General features: G+C 44.3%; 1 protein-coding gene across 3 annotated transcripts; it reads right to left on the bottom strand.

Moving 5' to 3' along the window:
- Positions 1-6,965: 6,965 nt before the first annotated feature.
- LOC106595240 (RNA-binding protein 24) lies at positions 6,966-21,548 on the bottom strand. Of its 3 annotated transcripts, XM_045711476.1 has the most exons (5): positions 21,133-21,548; positions 20,338-20,527; positions 19,287-19,341; positions 7,541-7,939; positions 6,966-7,399 (listed from the first exon to the last, which is right to left on the bottom strand). In XM_045711476.1, exons 1-4 carry the CDS (start codon positions 21,304-21,306, stop codon positions 7,582-7,584), a joined length of 777 nt encoding a protein of 258 aa, XP_045567432.1. In that variant the 5' UTR covers positions 21,307-21,548; the 3' UTR covers positions 6,966-7,399; positions 7,541-7,581. The 3 variants fall into 3 exon arrangements, with proteins under 3 accessions (XP_045567432.1, XP_045567431.1, XP_045567433.1); XM_045711475.1 differs by having other exon boundaries at positions 6,966-7,939; XM_045711477.1 differs by having other exon boundaries at positions 6,966-7,939; positions 20,404-20,527; positions 21,133-21,539.
- Between the last annotated feature and the right edge of the window lie 1,810 nt (positions 21,549-23,358).

Here is a 23,358-nt window from a genome sequence, read left to right as displayed (position 1 = left end):
CCAAAAGTCTACTAGATGTCAGCATGTCACATCTGAACACACACACACACACACACACACACACACACACACACACACACACACACACACACACACACACACACACACACACACACACACACACACACACACACACACACACACACTGACCTTAGCTCTCTCCCCTTCAACTCTGTTCTTCAATCATCTACAATTCTGTGTTCTTCAATTAATTCCAGTCTTGGCATCAGGGTGCTTAATTGCTTTAGCCCAGTATTAACACAACTAATTAAATGAACAGACCACAAGCTCAGCATTTAGTTGAATTGAAGGACACTGACCAAGTCTAACTCTTTCTCACATTGATCAGAATGGAGAAATGAAGACATTTTCAAGGGTCTTGTTTACAAAACACGAGAGGGCTTTTGTTGTTCCTCCTACCCATTGAGTATGATAGAGGCCTCTAGTGGTCAAAATACAGTTTTAACATGGGCAGCACCATTGAGGGCTTCCAGCATGCTTCCGCCATTTTAAAGTAGTTAAAGTAGTCAACTAGGTGGGGATTCCTGGGGTTGTAGCCTAAATGCCGCTGCCCATGCTGTCAAAGACACTATTATGGCACAGATATAAAGAGGACTCCTCTATCTTTATGCTCCTTCCACTGAGGAGGGCCTGTAGGCCACCACCTGTCCCCACTGTGCCTGCACACACTCAGACACTGAGGCCTGACAGGTGACATTCTGCAGCTGTCTGTCTGCCTAATAGGGTTCAGCTGTTGTAAAAATGGGGACAAGCGTGACCAAGTCTTGGCCTCACAAAATATATCTCCATGAAAATGAACAATAATGTATGTATCGTATTATAACTCTTAAATGCAGATAGAACACTATATACCATGTCCTCTATTCCACTGAAACTGTCAGACTAATGTTAAAGCTTACGTGGCCATCAGTGCTCTTAACTTTATTTCCATATTGAAGTTCCAATTTGCCTGGAATTCAAAAGGATTCTAAACAGGTGGAACAGGGGAAAGAGGAGTTCCCAGGATCCTCTCTGACTGGTCACGTCGCAGATTTTGCAGCCTCATTTGTTCCGGCCTGGTTGCTATCCACACACACACACACACACACACACACACACACACACACACACACACACACACACACACACACACACACACACACACACACACACACACACACACACACACACACACACAGCTAACCTTTGGCTGCTCTTCCTGACTGACCACAGCAGGGAACGTCATGTAGGAACCAATCAACCAATCAACTATCTGATAGGATTCAACACCATGAATGAAGTCAAAGCCCCATTAAAAAGGCTTTCTGTATACAGTATAGTGTACTTCATTATATAGATGTGTGTTAATAGAACTGAAGCGTGGATGTTTATCATCAGGATATGGTAAACATGATACAGTATGTATTTTACATTGGTCAACTGATATGTTTTGATGAAATACTCAGTGGAGAGTTGTAGCTGTCAGAGAGACTTGTGGCTGCAAGTTGGCAGACCAACGACCCTTCTAGGAAGGGTTGAGAGATCAGACTACGTCCCAAATGGCACCCTATTCCCTATGTAGTGCACTATTTTTAACCAGGGACCGATATAGGGACTACTGTAGGGTGCCATTTTGGATGCACACATCAGGGGATAGTAATCAGCAAGATTCAGAATCTCTCAAGAGAGGGGGATAATGTAATCAGCAAGATTCAGAATCTCTCAAGAGAGGGGGATAATGTAATCAGCAAGATTCAGAATCTCTCAAGAGAGGGGGATAATGTAATCAGCAAGACTCAGAATCTCTCAAGAGAGGGGGATAATGTAATCAGCAAGATTCAGAATCTCTCAAGAGAGGGGGATAATGTAATCAGCAAGATTCAGAATCTCTCAAGAGAGGGGGATAATGTAATCAGCAAGATTCAGAATCTCTCAAGAGAGGGGGATAATGTAATCAGCAAGATTCAGAATCTCTCAAGAGAGGGGGATAATGTAATCAGCAAGATTCAGAATCTCTCAAGAGAGGGGGATAATGTAATCAGCAAGATTCAGAATCTCTCAAGAGAGGGGGATAATGTAATCAGCAAGATTCAGAATCTCTCAAGAGAGGGGGATAATGTAATCAGCAAGACTCAGAATCTCTCAAGAGAGGGGGATAATGTAATCAGCAAGACTCAGAATCTCTCAAGAGAGGGGGATAATGTAATCAGCAAGACTCAGAATCTCTCCAGTTTGAGAGTTAATGTTTAGACTAGAGGACACCAACCAAGATTTGTTCTTCTTCAGATGATCAAGTGAAGTAATAATACAAGTTGTCTAGTTCAGCTTCCTCTTCCTGGTTTTAGTTTGTTTTGATTTGTCAGGCCAATCATATATCACCTAAACAGCAGTGTCATGAACAACATGGGAATGTAGCACCATGGACAGCAACCAAACTGGCAAACTAAGACATTCAAATTCCACATAGAGATGAACTAGACACTGACTCACCTGAATTCATTTTAGTTCCATTTAGAATTGAGTCTTAGAATAAAGTTTGAAGAGAACCATTTTGGAAGAGACTTCAGTCCACCGTTGTTCAGACCTGACACACGTAGACAGAGATGATCTGATGGTTAAGAGCAGAGTAGTGTCTCTTACAGTTCGTACATTCTTTGGAAGTGAATGTATTTTCCCACTTGTCCCCATCTTCAGCTGTCCAAACTCTATAACATTGTCTGCTTCCTAAATGGCCCCCTATTCCCTATACAGTCCACTACTTTGGACCAGGGCTCATAGGGTTCTGGTCTAAAGTAGTACACTATATAGGGAATAGGGTGTCATTTGGGACGCAGCCTCTGACTGGATCAGTGCACAGCTGTTTCCCTCTAAAGAGTCTCTCACCCTGACTGTGTGCTTCACATGTCATTGGACCTCAGCTATGTACATTGTATGGCCTACCTACCCTGTAACTCCAATACATTCCCCATGATAAGGCAAGGCAAGGTTTCTTCTAACCTACCCTGTAACTCCAATACCTCCCCATGATAAGGCAAGGCAAGGTTTCTTCTAACCTACCCTGTAACTCCAATACGTTCCCATGATAAGGCAAGGCAAGGTTTCTTCTAACCTACCCTGTAACTCCAATACGTTCCCCATGATAAGGCAAGGTTTCTTCTAACCTACCCTGTAACTCCAATACGTTCCCCATGATAAGGCAAGGTTTCTTCTAACCTACCCTGTAACTCCAATACGTCCCCATGATAAGGCAAGGCAAGGTTTCTTCTAACCTACCCTGTAACTCCAATACGTCCCCATGATAAGGCAAGGCAAGGTTTCTTCTAACCTACCCTGTAACTCCAATACGTCCCCATGATAAGGCAAGGCAAGGTTTCTTCTAACCTACCCTGTAACTCCAATACGTTCCCCATGATAAGGCAAGGCAAGGTTTCTTCTAACCTACCCTGTAACTCCAATACGTTCCCATGATAAGGCAAGGCAAGGTTTCTTCTAACCTACCCTGTAACTCCAATACATTCCCCATGATAAGGCAAGGCAAGGTTTCTTCTAACCTACCCTGTAACTCCAATACGTTCCCCATGATAAGGCAAGGCAAGGTTTCTTCTAACCTACCCTGTAACTCCAATACGTTCCCCATGATAAGGCAAGGCAAGGTTTCTTCTCACCTACCCTGTAACTCCAATACGTTCCCCATGATAAGGCAAGGTTTCTTCTAACCTACCCTGTAACTCCAATACGTCCCCATGATAAGGCAAGGCAAGGTTTCTTCTAACCTACCCTGTAACTCCAATACGTCCCCATGATAAGGCAAGGCAAGGTTTCTTCTAACCTACCCTGTAACTCCAATACGTTCCCCATGATAAGGCAAGGTTTCTTCTAACCTACCCTGTAACTCCAATACGTTCCCCATGATAAGGCAAGGTTTCTTCTAACCTACCCTGTAACTCCAATACGTCCCCATGATAAGGCAAGGTTTCTTCTAACCTACCCTGTAACTCCAATACGTCCCCATGATAAGGCAAGGTTTCTTCTAACCTACCCTGTAACTCCAATACCTCCCCATGATAAGGCAAGGCAAGGTTTCTTCTAAATAAGAGATCAGGCTGATGAGGTGTTGAATGTGTTGGACAGAAAGATGTGCACCAGCAGGTCAGACTTGGTTGATGTACAGTGAACTGCTTTCTGTCAGTTGTGTAATTATGTAAAAACTATAATACGAATATTAGTAGCTAAAAGGCTGTTTATTTAATCTAATTAAATGAATGATTGTATTTGCAGAACAACACATTTGAAAAGGCAAGATAAATAGAATATTGTACTGGAATCTCTGAGAGACTTGGTAGTTTATGTCCAGTGATATTCACAGTATTCTTCTTTAAAAGATATAGCGTGTGTTAACATATTCCTTTGTAAGAAACAGTTCAAGTATAAAAAGTTCCCAACATTGTAAAACAGTCAATCTCACAAAGTTAATAACAAACTCACAGCTATGGAAATAAAATGTAAAAACAATGTTTTTAAGGATAGAGAGTATTATAATGTATATCTAATAGTTTATACTGTAACGTTTCTCTATCGTTGTCCGCACACATTACAAAGAGAAAGATATCTACAAAATAACAAGAAAATAGGTTGTATAGATAAAGAAAAGGTTTCCTTCATGCCGTTATATTTAGGTTTTATAAAAGTCCTAATTATCATTGTAGCTATAGTACATACCTGACAATAACAATGTGAATATCTCAGCAGAACATACCTCTAATATAACATGAACACATTATTTATTCAATACAGTCCTACTCCCTGACTCTTATCTAAAGGGTGCAAATCTGTCTTTTCTAATTAAAAGATACCTAAATATTTTCCAAATACCAATATTTTAAGGCACATTAGGAAAAACATTCTATAATATAAAAGCTCCACATTCCGCTCTGTTGCTCTGTGTGTGTGTGTGTGTGTGTGTGTGTGTGTGTGTGTGTGTGTGTGTGTGTGTGTGTGTGTGTGTGTGTGTGTGTGTGTGTGTGTGGTAGCTGGTGCTCCAACAATGAACATAGAGAGAGGAGCAGCTTCTATAGACAGGAAAAGCTGCAGCTTCAGGCCAGTAGCTGTTCTCTTCTGTCCTGCCCTCACTGGATCTGATCTGACCCTCATAGGAACACAGGACAGACAGCTAACATCACTCCTCTACGTCACTGTTCTGCATAGGTTCAAACATTATTATAGTAACATTATTATATACAGTTGAAGTTGGAAGTTTACATACACCTTAGCCAAATACATTTAAACTCAGTTTTTCACAATTCCTGACATTTAATCCAAGTAAAAATTCCCTGTTTTAGGTCAGTTAGGATCACCATGTTATTTTAAGAATGTGAAATGTCAGAAAAATAGCAGAGAGAATGATTTATTTCAGCTTTTATTTCTTTCATCGCATTCCCAGTTGGTCAGAAGTTTACATACACTCAATTAGTATTTGGTAGCATTGCCTTTAAATTGTTTAACTTGGGTCAAACGTTTCAGGTAGCTTTCCAAAAGCTTCCCACAATAAGTTGGGTGAATTTTGGCCCATTCCTCGTGACAGAGCTGGTGTAACTGAGTCAGGTTTGTAGGCCTCCTTGCTCGCACACGCTTTTTCAGTTCTGCCCACAAATTATCTATGGGATTGAGGTCAGGGCTTTGTGATGGCCACTCCAATACCTTGACTTTGTTGTCCTTAAGCCATTTTGCCACAACTTTGGAAGTATGCTTGGGGTCATTGTCTATTTGGAAGACCCATTTGCAACCAAGCTTTATCTTCCTGACTGATGTCTTGAGATGTTGCTTCAATATATCTACGTAATTTTCCATCCTCATGATGCCATTTAGTTTGTGAAGTGCACCAGTCCCTCCTGCAGCAAAACACCCCCACAACATGATGCTGCCACCCCGTGCTTCACGGTTGGGATGGTGTTCTTCGGGTTGCAAGTCTCCCCCTTTTTTCCTCCAAACATAACGATGGTCATTATGGCCAAACAGTTCTATTTTTGTTTCATCAGTCCAGAGGACATTTTTCCAAAAAGTACAATCTTGTCCCCATGTGCAGTTGCAAACCGTAGTCTGGCTTTTTTATGGTGGTTTTGGAGCAGTGGCTTCTTCCTTGCTGAGCGGCCTTTCAGGTTATGTCGATATAGGAGTTGTTTTACTGTGGATATAGATACTTTTGTACCTGTTTCCTCCAGCATCTTCACAAGGTCCTTTGCTGTTGTTCTGGGATTGATTTGCACTTTTCGCACCAAAGTACGTTCATCTCTAGGAGACAGAACGCGTCTCCTTCCTGAGCGGTATGACGGCTGCGTGGTCCCATGGTCTTTACACTTGCGTACTATTGTTTGTACAGATGAACGTGGTACCTTCAGGCCTTTGGAAGGTTGAGGTCTACAATTATTTTTTCTGAGGTCTTGGCTGATTTCTTTAGATTTTCCCATGATGTCAAGCAAAGAGGCAGTGAGTTTGAAGGTAGGCCTTGAAATACATCCACAGGTACACCTCCAATGACTCAAATTATGTCAATTAGCCTATCAGAAGCTTCTAAAGCCATGACATCCTTTTCTGGAATTTTCCAGGCTGTTTAAAGGTACAGTCAACTTAGTGTATGTGAACTATTGACCCACTGGAATTGTGATACAGTGAATTATAAGTGTAATAATCTGTCTGTAAACAATTGTTCGAACAATTACTTGTGTCATGCACAAAGTAGATGTCCTAACCAACTTGCCAAAACTATGGTTTGCTACAAGAACTTAGTGGAGTGGTTGAAACAGAGTTTTAATGACTCCAACCTAAGTGTATGTAAACTTCTGACTTCAACTGTATATATATATTTGTAGAAGACATATTTCACAAAATATCTTTTACAAGTTCAAATTGCATAGTTCAAAATGCAGGTCTAAAAGTATTAAAGGTGAAAAGTGACCAATAGTGTTTTTGGTTTGACCATCTTGTTTATGAAATTTGAGGGGAAAATACCTGATTAGACTTCAGTGCACTTGTGAAAGTTGTACAAAATCACACATTTAATCTACTTAAAATTATTAACTTAAACTTAAAGGTTGGTTATGAGGTCATATCTTAAATACTAATTCTAGATATTTGTCCTGATGAATAAATATTAAATATTTCTGATATAATGACAACAACAAAAAACAATACTTTAGTGATGACAACACTGATGATATTTGAATAACGAAGTAACTATTCTCTTTAGTTATGAGATGATTCTCTTCAGTTATGAGATGATTCTCTTCAGTTATGAGATGATTCTCTTCAGGCTCTTTTGGTAGCAGCGCTGCATGTTCTAAAGCCAAGGGTTGATGACCCCCACTCCACTCTTCATCCCCCCCTCCTCACACTCTCCCCCCACCTCTGTTATCCAGATGATTCTCTTCAGTTATGAGATGATTCTCTTCAGGCTCTTTTGGTAGCAGCGCTGCATGTTCTAAAGCCAAGGATTGATGACCCCCACTCCACTCTTCATCCCCCCCTCCTCACACTCTCCCCCCACCTCTGTTATCCAGGCTCAGTAATAGTAGTAGTTGTGGTCAGTTACTGCATGCGGTCTGCCTGAAGCTGCTGAGGCTGGTACTGGGCGAAGGCTGCAGCTGCAGCGGCTGCTCCTGGGGTGGCTGCGGCTCCTAGGGGCTGCTGGACCGCATAACCATACCCTGCTGCAGCCATGTAGCCCGCAGGGGCCGGGGAGGCTGCGTACGGGTACTGCTCGTAGGCAGCGGCGGCCGCGGCGCTGGCAGCTGCGGCTGAGTACTGGGCGTAGGCTGCTCCGGTGTAGTCGAGATACGGGGAGGAGGCGGCGGAGGCGGTGGCGGCGGGCGACTGCATGCTGTGAGGGATGACCATGGTGCTTGGCTGCATAAAGGCCTGGGGGTAGACGTAGTGGGCTGGGATCCTGCAGGACAAAGATGTCAAAGGTCAGAGGACAGACAGAGCCACTCAGCAATCTGGGACACACACTGAAACCGAGCTCAGGAACACAGGAAAGCAGGCGTCACAAAGACAAAACAACGTCAACCCAGTCCTCATTTCATTAACACAGCAACACCACCCAATGGAACCCTGGGTAAAAAAGAGAAGGTTTCAAGCCAAAAGGAAAGCAGAACAGCTCTGTCTGAAGCTCAGGAATCATCATGAAACCAGAGCAGCTCTGTCTGAAGCTCAGGAATCATCATGAAACCAGAGCAGCTCTGTCTGAAGCTCAGGAATCATCATGAAACCAGAGCAGCTCTGCCTGAAGCTCAGGAATCATCATGAAACGAGAGCAGCTCTGTCTGAAGCTCAGGAATCAACATGAAACCAGAGCAGCTCTGTCTGAAGCTCAGGAATCATCATGAAACCAGAGCAGCTCTGTCTGAAGATCAGGAATCATCATGAAACCAGAGCAGCTCTGTCTGAAGCTCAGGAATCATCATGAAACCAGACAGCTCTGTCTGAAGCTCAGGAATCATCATGAAACCAGAGCAGCTCTGTCTGAAGCTCAGAAATCATCATGAAACCAGAGCAGCTCTGTCTGAAGCTCAGGAATCATCATGAAACCAGAGCAGCTCTGCCTGAAGCTCAGGAATCATCATGAAACCAGAAAGCTCTGTCTGAAGCTCAGGAATCATCATGAAACCAGAGCAGCTCTGCCTGAAGCTCAGGAATCATCATGAAACCAGACAGCTCTGTCTGAAGCTCAGGAATCATCATGAAACCAGACAGCTCTGTCTGAAGCTCAGGAATCATCATGAAACCAGAGCAGCTCTGTCTGAAGCTCAGGAATCATCATGAAACCAGACAGCTCTGTCTGAAGCTCAGGAATCATCATGAAACCAGAGCAGCTCTGCCTGAAGCTCAGGAATCATCATGAAACCAGAGCAGCTCTGCCTGAAGCTCAGGAATCATCATGAAACCAGAGCAGCTCTGACTGAAGCTCAGGAATCATCATGAAACCAGAGCAGCTCTGCCTGAAGCTCAGGAATCATCATGAAACCAGACAGCTCTGTCTGAAGCTCAGGAATCATCATGAAACCAGAGCAGCTCTGACTGAAGCTCAGGAATCATCATGAAACCAGAGCAGCTCTGACTGAAGCTCAGGAATCATCATGAAACCAGACAGCTCTGCCTGAAGCTCAGGAATCATCATGAAACCAGACAGCTCTGCCTGAAGCTCAGGAATCATCATGAAACCAGACAGCTCTTCCTGAAGCTCAGGAATCATCATGAAACCAGACAGCTCTGCCTGAAGCTCAGGAATCATCATGAAACCAGACAGCTCTTCCTGAAGCTCAGGAATCATCATGAAACCAGACAGCTCTGCCTGAAGCTCAGGAATCATCATGAAACCAGACAGCTCTGTCTGAAGCTCAGGAATCATCATGAAACCAGAGCAGCTCTGACTGAAGCTCAGGAATCATCATGAAACCAGAGCAGCTCTGCCTGAAGCTCAGGAATCATCATGAAACCAGACAGCTCTGTCTGAAGCTCAGGAATCATCATGAAACCAGAGCAGCTCTGACTGAAGCTCAGGAATCATCATGAAACCAGAGCAGCTCTGACTGAAGCTCAGGAATCATCATGAAACCAGACAGCTCTGCCTGAAGCTCAGGAATCATCATGAAACCAGACAGCTCTGTCTGAAGCTCAGGAATCATCATGAAACCAGAGCAGCTCTGACTGAAGCTCAGGAATCATCATGAAACCAGAGCAGCTCTGCCTGAAGCTCAGGAATCATCATGAAACCAGACAGCTCTGTCTGAAGCTCAGGAATCATCATGAAACCAGAGCAGCTCTGACTGAAGCTCAGGAATCATCATGAAACCAGAGCAGCTCTGACTGAAGCTCAGGAATCATCATGAAACCAGACAGCTCTGCCTGAAGCTCAGGAATCATCATGAAACCAGACAGCTCTGCCTGAAGCTCAGGAATCATCATGAAACCAGACAGCTCTTCCTGAAGCTCAGGAATCATCATGAAACCAGACAGCTCTGCCTGAAGCTCAGGAATCATCATGAAACCAGACAGCTCTGTCTGAAGCTCAGGAATAATCATGAAACCAGACAGCTCTGCCTGAAGCTCAGGAATCATCATGAAACCAGACAGCTCTGCCTGAAGTTCAGGAATCATCATGAAACCAGACAGCTCTGCCTGAAGCTCAGGAATCATCATGAAACCAGACAGCTCTGCCTGAAGCTCAGGAATCATCATGAAACCAGACAGCTCTGTCTGAAGCTCAGGAATCATCATGAAACCAGACAGCTCTGTCTGAAGCTCAGGAATCATCATGAAACCAGAGCAGCTCTGTCTGAAGCTCAGGAATCATCATGAAACCAGACAGCTCTGTCTGAAGTTCAGGAATAATCATGAAACCAGACAGCTCTGCCTGAAGCTCAGGAATCATCATGAAACCAGAGCAGCTCTGTCTGAAGCTCAGGAATCATCATGAAACCAGAGCAGCTCTGTCTGAAGCTCAGGAATCATCATGAAACCAGAGCATCTCTGACTGAAGCTCAGGAATCATCATGAAACCAGAGCAGCTCTGCCTGAAGCTCAGGAATCATCATGAAACCAGACAGCTCTGTCTGAAGCTCAGGAATCATCATGAAACCAGAGCAGCTCTGACTGAAGCTCAGGAATCATCATGAAACCAGAGCAGCTCTGACTGAAGCTCAGGAATCATCATGAAACCAGACAGCTCTGCCTGAAGCTCAGGAATCATCATGAAACCAGACAGCTCTGCCTGAAGCTCAGGAATCATCATGAAACCAGACAGCTCTTCCTGAAGCTCAGGAATCATCATGAAACCAGACAGCTCTGCCTGAAGCTCAGGAATCATCATGAAACCAGACAGCTCTGTCTGAAGCTCAGGAATCATCATGAAACCAGACAGCTCTGCCTGAAGCTCAGGAATCATCATGAAACCAGACAGCTCTGTCTGAAGCTCAGGAATCATCATGAAACCAGACAGCTCTGTCTGAAGCTCAGGAATCATCATGAAACCAGACAGCTCTGCCTGAAGCTCAGGAATCATCATGAAACCAGACAGCTCTGTCTGAAGCTCAGGAATCATCATGAAACCAGACAGCTCTGTCTGAAGCTCAGGAATCATCATGAAACCAGACAGCTCTGTCTGAAGCTCAGGAATCATCATGAAACCAGAGCAGCTCTGTCTGAAGCTCAGGAATCATCATGAAACCAGACAGCTCTGTCTGAAGCTCAGGAATCATCATGAAACCAGAGCAGCTCTGTCTGAAGCTCAGGAATCATCATGAAACCAGAGCAGCTCTGCCTGAAGCCCAGGAATCATCATGAAACCAGAGCAGCTCTGTCTGAAGCTCAGGAATCATCATGAAACCAGACAGCTCTGTCTGAAGCTCAGGAATCATCATGAAACCAGACAGCTCTGTCTGAAGCTCAGGAATCATCATGAAACCAGAGCAGCTCTGCCTGAAGCTCAGGAATCATCATGAAACCAGACAGCTCTGTCTGAAGCTCAGGAATCATCATGAAACCAGACAGCTCTGTCTGAAGCTCAGGAATCATCATGAAACCAGACAGCTCTGTCTGAAGCTCAGGAATCATCATGAAACCAGACAGCTCTGCCTGAAGCTCAGGAATCATCATGAAACCAGACAGCTCTGCCTGAAGCTCAGGAATCATCATGAAACCAGAGCAGCTCTGCCTGAAGCTCAGGAATCATCATGAAACCAGACAGCTCTGTCTGAAGCTCAGGAATCATCATGAAACCAGAGCAGCTCTGTCTGAAGCTCAGGAATCATCATGAAACCAGAGCAGCTCTGTCTGAAGCCCAGGAATCATCATGAAACCAGAGCAGCTCTGTCTGAAGCTCAGGAATCATCATGAAACCAGACAGCTCTGTCTGAAGCTCAGGAATCATCATGAAACCAGAGCAGCTCTGTCTGAAGCTCAGGAATCATCATGAAACCAGAGCAGCTCTGCCTGAAGCCCAGGAATCATCATGAAACCAGAGCAGCTCTGTCTGAAGCTCAGGAATCATCATGAAACCAGACAGCTCTGTCTGAAGCTCAGGAATCATCATGAAACCAGACAGCTCTGTCTGAAGCTCAGGAATCATCATGAAACCAGAGCAGCTCTGTCTGAAGCTCAGGAATCATCATGAAACCAGACAGCTCTGTCTGAAGCTCAGGAATCATCATGAAACCAGACAGCTCTGTCTGAAGCTCAGGAATCATCATGAAACCAGACAGCTCTGTCTGAAGCTCAGGAATCATCATGAAACCAGACAGCTCTGTCTGAAGCTCAGGAATCATCATGAAACCAGACAGCTCTGCCTGAAGCTCAGGAATCATCATGAAACCAGACAGGTCTGTCTGAAGCTCAGGAATCATCATGAAACCAGACAGCTCTGTCTGAAGCTCAGGAATCATCATGAAACCAGACAGCTCTGTCTGAAGCTCAGGAATCATCATGAAACCAGAGCAGCTCTGTCTGAAGCTCAGGAATCATCATGAAACCAGAGCAGCTCTGTCTGAAGCTCAGGAATCCTCATCCTTTAATTAGGCATTAGAGAAGACAGACCGGCCAGCCCTCTGTGTCTGAACGAGGGTTCTCTCACAATGCCAGCTGATCGCACAGCACCACAACACATCAAGAAAGAACTGCAACTCAACTTATCCCAGTCAACATACAATCAGTCCAACACCACACACCACATGCCCACACACGGTAAGTCCTCAAACGCAGATAAACAGTCCACTAAAATGACAGAAGCCTCACAAAAGAAAATGAAAACGTGGCAGCATGTGGCAGAGAGACAGACGGAGTATGAAGGTTCACACTTCAACATTTTCTATTATTAAATGACATACTTTAGTTTTGTAATATTATTGTTGTAAATATTTTTGTAAAATTACTCTCTGTCCTGCTATGAGTACTAGTGAATAGAGCTTGGATAAGTGCTATTGTGTGAGTACGGCGACCAGTAACATTATGAACAATCCATCCTATAGTGAATAGTGGTGTACATTCATTTCTAATGAATCCAGGTGTATTGTTGAACTCCAGACCCTATGGTTGACTAGATATAAATATGTTTATTATTGGAAGAGCACGATGGGGAGAGAGAGAGACAGAGAGAGACAGAGAGAGACAGAGAGAGAAAGAGAGAGAGACAGAGGGAGAGAGAGAGAGACAGAGAGAGAGAGAGAGACAGAGAGAGACAGACAGACAGAGAGAGAGACAGAGAGACAGAGACAGAGAGAGACAGAGAGAGAAAGAGAGAGAGACAGAGGGAGAGAGAGAGAGACAGAGAGGGAGACAGACAGACATAGAGAGACAGAGAGACAGAGAGACAGAGGGAGAGAGAGAGAGAGAGAGAGAGACAGACATAGAGAGACAGAGAGACAGAGAGACAGACAGACAGACAGACATAGAGAGACAGAGAGAGAGACAGACAGACATAGAGAGACAGAGAGACAGAGAGAGAGACAGACAGACATAGAGAGACAGAGAGAGACAGACAGACATAGAGAGACAGAGAGACAGAGAGAGAGGGTATAAATGGAGTGATCCAAGCCTGTGTATCTGGGCAGATTTGGCCCTATTTCCACTCTGAGCGTCAGTCACCTCCAGCAAACAGAGACCAGGTGTTAAAACTGTCCTAAGATGTGTCATACACACACACACGCACACACACATACGCACGCACGCACACACACATACACACATACGCACACGCACACACGTCTGGGAGAGTGACAGGAGAGGCTGGAGGCTATTTTTTCTCCTCTTGTCATCACTAAAGGACATGCTGAGCTCCTCTCTCTCCTACAGCAGCACATGGCATGACCTCCTTCAACTCTGGAGGATAACTATTCCCTTCCTCTGTCTTCTCTCTCTCCTACAGCAGCACATGGCATGACCTCCTTCAACTCTGGAGGATAACCATTCCCTTCCTCTGTCTTCTCTGTCTTCTCTCTCTTCTCTCCTCTCCTACAGCAGCACATGGCATGACCTCCTTCAACTCTGGAGGATAACTATTCCCTTCCTCTGTCTTCTCTCTCTCCTACAGCAGCACATGGCATGACCTCCTTCAACTCTGGAGGATAACTATTCCCTTCCTCTGTCTTCTCTGTCTTCTCTGTCTTCTCTCTCTCCCACAGCAGCACATGGCATGACCTCCTTCAACTCTGGAGGATAACTATTCCCTTCCTCTGTCTTCTCTCTCTCCTACAGCAGCACATGGCATGACCTCCTTCAACTCTGGAGGATAACTATTCCCTTCCTCTGTCTTCTCTGTCTTCTCTCTCTTCTTCTCTGTCTTCTCTCTCTCCTACAGCAGCACATGGCATGACCTCCTTCAACTCTGGAGAATAACTATTCCCTTCCTCTATCTTCTCTCTCTCCTACAGCAGCACATGGCATGACCTCCTTCAACTCTGGAGGATAACTATTCCCTTCCTCTGTCTTCTCTGTCTTCTCTCTCTCCTACAGCAGCACATGGCATGACCTCCTTCAACTCTGGAGGATAACTATTCCCTTCCTCTGTCTTCTCTGTCTTCTCTGTCTTCTCTCTCTCCTACAGCAGCACATGGCATGACCTCCTTCAACTCTGGAGGATAACTATTCCCTTCCTCTGTCTTCTCTGTCTTCTCTCTCTCCTACAGCAGCACATGGCATGACCTCCTTCAACTCTGGAGGATAACTATTCCCTTCCTCTGTCTTCTCTGTCTTCTCTGTCTTCTCTCTCTCCTACAGCAGCACATGGCATGACCTCCTTCAACTCTGGAGGATAACTATTCCCTTCCTCTGTCTTCTCTCTCTTCTCTTTGTCTTCTCTGTCTTCTCTCTCTTCTCTCTCTCCTACAGCAGCACATGGCATGACCTCCTTCAACTCTGGAGGATAACTATTCCCTTCCTCTGTCTTCTCTGTCTTCTCTCTCTCCTACAGCAGCACATGGCATGACCTCCTTCAACTCTGGAGGATAACTATTCCCTTCCTCTGTCTTCTCTCTCTTCTCTGTCTTCTCTCTCTTCTCTGTCTTCTCTGTCTTCTCTGTCTTCTCTTTCTCTCTCTTCTACAGCAGCACATGGCATGACCTCCTTCAACTCTGGAGGATAACTATTCCCTTCCTCTGTCTTCTCTCTCTTCTCTGTCTTCTCTATCTTCTCTCTCTTCTCTGTCTTCTCTGTCTTCTCTCTCTTCTCTGTCTTCTCTGTCTTCTTCATTACAGGCTACAGGTGGGTTGTTAAATCAGCTGTTGAGTGGTGTGGTCTAACTGTGGTAAATGTCAGAGGTCGCCCAATTCCAAATCCTCTTCATAAACTGGAGGGAGTTCATTACTTTGTAAAAGACACACTGACATTTTGGAAACCTCACTAGAGGAGTAAATGTCAATCTATGACTGTAACAGAGTCCACCTGTCTGTCTCTCTATGACTGTAACAGAGTCAACCTGTCTGTCTCTCTATGACTGTAACAGAGTCCACCTGTCTGTCTCTCTATGACTGTAACAGAGTCCACCTGTCTGTCTCTCTATGACTGTAACAGAGTCCACCTGTCTGTCTCTCTATGACTGTAACAGAGTCAACCTGTCTGTCTCTCTATGACTGTAACAGAGTCCACCTGTCTGTCTCTCTATGACTGTAACAGAGTCCACCTGTCTGTCTCTCTATGACTGTAACAGAGTCCATCTGTCTGTCTCTCTATGACTGTAACAGAGTCAACCTGTCTGTCAAACAGTTATAGAAGACACAGAGGACAGACAGAGTTGTAGAAGACACAGAGGACAGACAGAGTTGTAGAAGACACAGAGGACAGACAGAGTTGTAGAAGACACAGAGGACAGACAGTGTTGTAGAAGACACAGAGGACAGACAGAGTTGTAGAAGACACAGAGGACAGACAGAGTTGTAGAAGACACAGAGGACAGAGTTGTAGAGACACAAGACAGACAGAGTTGTAGAAGACACAGAGGACAGACAGGTTGTAGAGACACAGAGGACAGACAGTGTTGTAGAAGACACAGAGGACAGACAGAGTTGTAGAAGACACAGAGGACAGACAGAGTTGTAGAAGACACAGAGGACAGACAGAGTTGTAGAAGACACAGAGGACAGGCAGAGCTCCTACTCCTACTGCTGCTGCTAAAACTGGTCCAATCGACATTAACCTTTCCTCTGGTTGGAGGACGACAGGGCAGGCGGCCATTTTGTGTTGAAAGTTCAGGGCTAAATAAAGGTGCTTTGTAAATCACTGAGACACATGGGTAATCCCCTAGAACAGAGGCACACAGGCCCCCGGGCCCCGGGCTCATGTCTCAGGCAGCCCACCTGTTGTCCGCGGGCGAGCGACTGATGGAGCCAGCGAAGGCCCTGTCTACAACATCCATTATTTAGGGCACGCCGAGCCACTCTTATTTTCCAGCGGAATTTGAGAAGCCGTGTAGAACACTGTGAACAGCTGCTGCCTGACCAGTAGTCTACCACTCTGCAAACGACTTATCTGAGATCAGTTTACACTCCATGTTTACTGGCTGTATGTATGCCTTTTAAATATGCTGGATGTTTTACATGGTAAAGGTTATAACTTCTGTATCCTACTTGGATGTCTTGGTTAGTATTCATCTATGTTCCACACTACAAGCTACTTAGATTTGGTATTTGCTGTCAGTTTACACTCAGTGAGAACGAGTATCAGACCTTTGGTATTAAAACAAATGAGATATTGGGTCACCGAAGAGAGACACCAGAGTGGATCAGGATGTCCGTTTGAATAAATGAGTTTCTTTTGGAGCTGTGGGTGTTCTCAGTCATCTCAATTCCCTGTATTGTTCCAGTAGAGTGGCCTGGCTCCATTACAAATCCATCCACACTATAAACATACTGGCTCGTGTGTCCCACAGTAGTGACACCATTCTCCGATTCCATCCTTCCTCTCGCCATTATTCTCACTACTCTTTCTCTTCTCTATATGGACACATTTCTACAGTGGTTTATGGCTTCACAGTTCTAGCTAGGGTTGCAAAGCTACCAGTAATTTACAAAAGTTACTGGAATCTTCAGTAATTTTGGTAAATTAACAGAAAATCTATGGCAATCTATTGTAACTTTGGTAATTTATACTTGAATTTGTTTATTATATGTTATTCATTTGTTATATCTGTGTCCATATTGTCCATGATTTTCTAGTAAATAGACCATATGGTTGAAATAAAAATTGCCTAATTAATTTTTAAAAAGCATCTAATCAACAACGGAATTACTTTCAATTACCTCTGCAACTCTCCCAACTAGTGACTTTTATCTCACCTGCCACCAGTTTGACTCCAAAACATTGACAACAAATACATGTTGACAACAAATACATGTTGACAACAAATACATGTTGACATAGTAAAATAACTCAAATCGTTTCATGCTGAAACTCTCAATATAAACACCAATGATATTCACTAACTTGATGGTTGTATTTAACCAGCAGTGATATTCACTAACTTGATGGTTGTATTTAACCAGCAGTGATATTCACTAACTTGATGGTTTGTATTTAACCAGCAGTGATATTCACTAACTTGATGGTTGTATTTAACCAGCAGTGATATTCACTAACTTGATGGTTTGTATTTAACCAGCAGTGATATTCACTAACTTGATGGTTTGTATTTAACCAGCAGTGATATTCACTAACTTGATGGTTTGTATTTAACCAGCAGTGATATTCACTAACTTGATGGTTGTATTTAGGAGAATGTTTTACAGCTTTGTCATTCTATTTTCTGTTTTAAAATCATCTTATTTAATGATTTAATATATTTGACTTGTGATAAGGCCGGAGAGAGGACCAGAGATGATTAGACACCTGAGATAATCTGTTTTGTGACAGATTACATAAAATCCTTGAAAGATACCAATATAAACTTGGAAAGTTTACAGTAATATATACCCTGCCTTTGCAACCTTAGTTCTAGCCATCAAATATCTTTCACTGAGTTGGTTCCTGGTCTATGTCATGAGCAGGAGGGACAGAGACAGAAGAAGATGATGTGAGCTACAGAAGGAAGCAATGGGTTAATTTGAGAAAGAAAACTGAAACCACAACATCATCAGTATAGAAAACCAAAGGTAGGAAAGGATCTCCGACATGCAAGCCAAGAGTTGTTTTGTTGCGTGGGGGGTCCGGAAGGTCCAAGACAAGTCACGTAGCAACACTGGTGATCAACCCCGTCAACAACAAAACATATGAAAACGTTGTTAACTAAAGAACGGGGAAACAACACAGGCTACAGCACAATCAGTCGTTAAAAACCAAGTAAAAACCACATCAGAATCAACACCCCGTGACAAAGTTAAATCTGAAATATCCAAACTCTCAGAGTCTGCAGAAATACCCCTCATCCACCGCTCCTGACCCCCCCCCTCCCCTCACTGCAAGTAAAGAGAAGCACGCAGTTAAGCTGAAAACCACTTCATACTGAAACAAAGGCACACACACCAATCTATGGACTATGGAAAACCGCAACAGAAAAATGAAAAGAAAAACAGCTTCCATGCATCTAATCACCATTTGAGCTTGTTTGTGTGTGTCAGAGTATAAAGGTAAGACCTTAGTGATCTGCCCAAGGCAGACTCAGTTATTCATCCTCAAACCATCATGTCCCTCCATCAGATAATGTTTCTTAACCGTAAGCCAGCCTGTCAGATCAGAGAGAGACAGACAACATTGACAACTGGTGACATAACGTTTACAGTCACAATTTGATTCAGACTTTAGAATGTAAGAATGACAGCAGAGATGCACACCACACAAGACACAGTCCCACCTCTACACTCAACAGAGAATGAATGGGCGGTGGCTTACAGTTACACCACTCTGGAGGAGGAAAACCTTACATTTTACAATCCAAGCTATTTTTTAAAAGATGAAAATCACTAGATACTGTGGGTAAGAATAGAAACGGGCACATAGATCAGTCAAAATGAGCAGCTGTGAACAAAACAGGTGGTGTTACAGTATGATATTCTACAACTAGTTTAGGGATGAAAAATTCTGGTAACTTTCCCAATGTCCCAATCTTCTAACCGGGATTTCTGGAACATCTAGAGAAAGTTAGGGTAATTCTACAACCTTCCACTAGTTGAACATTTTCTACCCTGTAAAAGAAGTTAATAATAATAAAATACAGGTTCTTGTCACATACACTGGACAGGTGCAGTGAAATACATAGTTTTAATATGACACACTTCCAACAACACAAGGAGTATCACTATGCCATAACATACCCATAAGGCCTCTGGATGAACGCTGGATGGATTTGAGGAACACCAAATGAGAAACCTAGAATAAGAACAAGATGTTTTTAACTCTACTGTTATTTTTTCAATCTAAAGCTTGAACCATACACATATTATAAATGCATTATAATTCCATTATAACAAATGTGATCAGTGCTTCCAATGTAACTCCTCAAGTACTTATAGATCATGTAAATGGTAGGGAAAAAACACATTTTAAACATTTGGTGTCTGTAAAAATGGAGACACACTTTAATCATAACGTATCTTCATTCACACTAGCTTCACTGTTTCTGCTAGTTCCCCCACTACAGTACACTTCATCTGAATCCCATGTTACACATCTACCATGTTACACACCTACCATGCTACACATCTACCATGTTACACATCTACCATGTTACACACCTACCATGTTACACATCTACCATGTTACACATCTACCATGTTCAACATCTACCATGCTACACATCTACCATGTTACACATCTACCATGTTACACACCTACCATGTTACACATCTACCATGTTACACACCTACCATGTTACACATCTACCATGTTACACACCTACCATGTTACACACCTACCATGTTACACATCTACCATGTTACACATCTACCATGCTACACATCTACCATGTTACACACCTACCATGCTACACATCTACCATGTTACACATCTACCATGTTACACACCTACCATGTTACACATCTACCATGCTACACATCTACCATGTTACACACCTACCATGCTACACATCTACCATGTTACACATCTACCATGTTACACACCTACCATGCTACACATCTACCATGTTACACATCTACCATGTTACACACCTACCATGTTACACATCTACCATGCTACACATCTACCATGTTACACACCTACCATGCTACACATCTACCATGTTACACACCTACCATGTTACACACCTACCATGCTACACATCTACCATGTTACACACCGTGTGTTAACACACTGTAAGCAGGTGGTTAGTTTGCTCGTTTTAGCAGCTCGTCATTGTTTGTACGCCACCTTGGTCGTCCAAGCTGTGAAATAAACGTGTGGCGCAGCCCTCCGCCAGCGCGTCCATCCCCTCACCTGGCTGCATGACCCTGGGCTTGGCCCCCAGGTAGGCCAGGTTCACATTGGCTTTCCGGCCGTCGATGATGGGGTTTGGGTCCTTGCAGGCTCGGTCCGCAGACGCCCGGTCTGCCATCGTCACCTGAGGGATGGAAAGGGAAGAATAAAAAGAAATACATGTTTCCATTGTCTGAACTGATCAGATGTTCACTCAGTGGGGAGGCTGGCTAAAGTTGTTCATTAAACTACAATTCATTTAGAAGTATTAATCATGTCCCAATAAGAAAAGCATGAGGGAATTACAATCAGAATAAGGAAAGTGTAGAGAAAAATGTCCCTTCATTAGTTGAAGGTAAAGACATGGTTTATGAAGCACAAGTCAGCAATTCTAGGATGATTACATCACATCACCGTGGGCCTCTTGAGCCAAAGACACCCCGCCTAACCTTCAGCTGAATACTTAGCAGAATAGAATGGTTAGTCCATTCAGGAACTGTTCATGCAATGCAATTCACTGACCGTTCATAAATGGGATACAAAATGGTGTGAATCAATAAGTGACATCAGATGCATTATGGATAGGCTAATGATAGCCTTTTTCATTTAAGACATATTGGTGCTGGAAACATTTTAGATTCTACCCATAATGTCTGCATTTAACAACATGACATAAAATAATTACGCAGTCGATCGATCTATCAATCAATCAATCACAATGACATTTAAATGTACATCTATAATACTTACGAATCCATAACCTCTGGATTTGCCCGTCTGTCTGTCTGTTATAACAACAGCCTCGTCGATATCACCGAACACTTCGAAGTATTTCCTGAGACTGGAGTCCGTGGTGTGATATGGAAGACCCCCTACAAATATCTTTGTGTAGGTTGTGTCTTTCTGAGACGAGTGCATCATCATTTCTGCGGTAAGCGGTAGGCAACAATGTTTTATATAGAATGTTTTTGCAATCTCACAGAGATCAGTCAGCTCTGTGAAAGCACAGGCTATTTAGAAAGATTAATTTAAGGTAGGTTTCGTTGGAACTGAACAGACACTTGTTTGACGCGGATTTCCAGTCGTCCCCAACTTCAGTTCAGTTTGACACTGCTTAACTTAGGAGATGGTTACCACTGGTGTCTAAGTCAGCTTCAGCCAGCTGTCACGTCCAGGGGGCTGGGCCGTGAACACGCTCTCTCCCGGGCCCTCCCTCTGTAGCATACAGGGTCACAGGCACCGACCAAACATGAACAGACCTCGATCATAGGATCGCGAAACATTAGCTCATTTCAATACAGAACCCAAAATAACACGTCAGTCTGACATTGCTTTTGACTATTCCCACGTGTAAAACATTACTGTACTCTATTTGAAAAAAACGTTCATTTATTGATATCCCACTTGCCATTTACTGTAAATCTATGAAATAATCTCCTCCAATCTAAAAAACACTATGTAATGAATCTGAGCTGGCGGTCCACTAATAGTTCAGGGTCAGATATCTGCATGTTGTTGATGTTGATCCACACACCGTAGCTCTGCATGATGGTGAAGTAACAGATACCACTTGGCTTGACCCTGACACACAAAACACACCTGTTGAGTCACACCACGTTATGGGGTCAACATGGACAGCTGACTGACTCCCACAACGAGGCACTAGTCTCTCACCGGCTCCAAATCATCCATTCTCCCTACTCCCTAGCCCCTACTCCCTAGCCCCTACTCCCTAGTCTCTCACCGGCTCCAAATCAACCATTCTCCCTACTCCCTAGCCCCTACTCCCTAGTCTCTCACTGGCTCCAAATCAACCATTCTCCCTACTCCCTAGCCCCTACTCCCTAGCCTCTCTCACTGGCTCCAAATCAACCATTCTCCCTACTCCCTAGCCCCTACTCCCTAGCCCCTACTCCCTAGTCTCTCACCAGCTCCAGGTCAACCCTACTCCCTACTCCCTAGCCCCTACTCCCTAGTCTCTCACCAGCTCCAGGTCAACCCTACTCCCTACTCCCTAGCCCCTACTCCCTAGCCACTAGTCTCTCACCAGCTCCAAGTCAACCCTACTCCCTACTCCGTAGCCACTAGTCTCTCACCAGCTCCAGGTCAACCCTACTCCCTACTCCCTAGCCACTAGTCTCTCACCAGCTCCAAGTCAACCCCTACTCCCTACTCCCTAGCCACTAGTCTCTCACCAGCTCCAAGTCAACCCTACTCCCTACTCCCTAGCCACTAGTCTCTCACCAGCTCCAGGTCAACCCTACTCCCTACTCCCTAGTCTCTCACCAGCTCCAAGTCAACCCTACTCCCTACTCCCTAGCCACTAGTCTCTCACCAGCTCCAAGTCAACCCTACTCCCTACTCCCTAGCCACTAGTCTCTCACCAGCTCCAAGTCAACCCCTACTCCCTACTCCCTAGCCACTAGTCTCTCACCAGCTCCAGGTCAACCCCTACTCCCTACTCCCTAGTCTCTCACCAGCTCCAAGTCAACCCTACTCCCTAGTCTCTCACCAGCTCCAAGTCAACCCTACTCCCTACTCCCTAGCCACTAGTCTCTCACCAGCTCCAAGTCAACCCTACTCCCTACTCCCTAGCCACTAGTCTCTCACCAGCTCCAAGTCAACCCCTACTCCCTACTCCCTAGCCACTAGTCTCTCACCAGCTCCAAGTCAACCCTACTCCCTACTCCCTAGCCACTAGTCTCTCACCAGCTCCAGGTCAACCCTACTCCCTACTCCCTAGTCTCTCACCAGCTCCAAGTCAACCCTACTCCCTACTCCCTAGCCACTAGTCTCTCACCAGCTCCAAGTCAACCCTACTCCCTACTCCCTAGCCACTAGTCTCTCACCAGCTCCAGGTCAACCCTAGCCCCTACTCCTTAGTCTCTCACCGGCTCCAAATCAACCATTCTCCCTACTCCCTAGCCCCTACTCCCTAGCCCCTACTCCCTAGTCTCTCACCAGCTCCAGGTCAAC

The sequence above is a fragment of the Salmo salar genome, unplaced genomic scaffold, assembly GCF_905237065.1.
Source record: "Salmo salar unplaced genomic scaffold, Ssal_v3.1, whole genome shotgun sequence".
NCBI lineage: Eukaryota > Metazoa > Chordata > Actinopteri > Salmoniformes > Salmonidae > Salmo > Salmo salar.
Note: the sequence above shows the minus strand (reverse complement) of the source record. Positions and strands in the feature narration are given on the sequence as shown.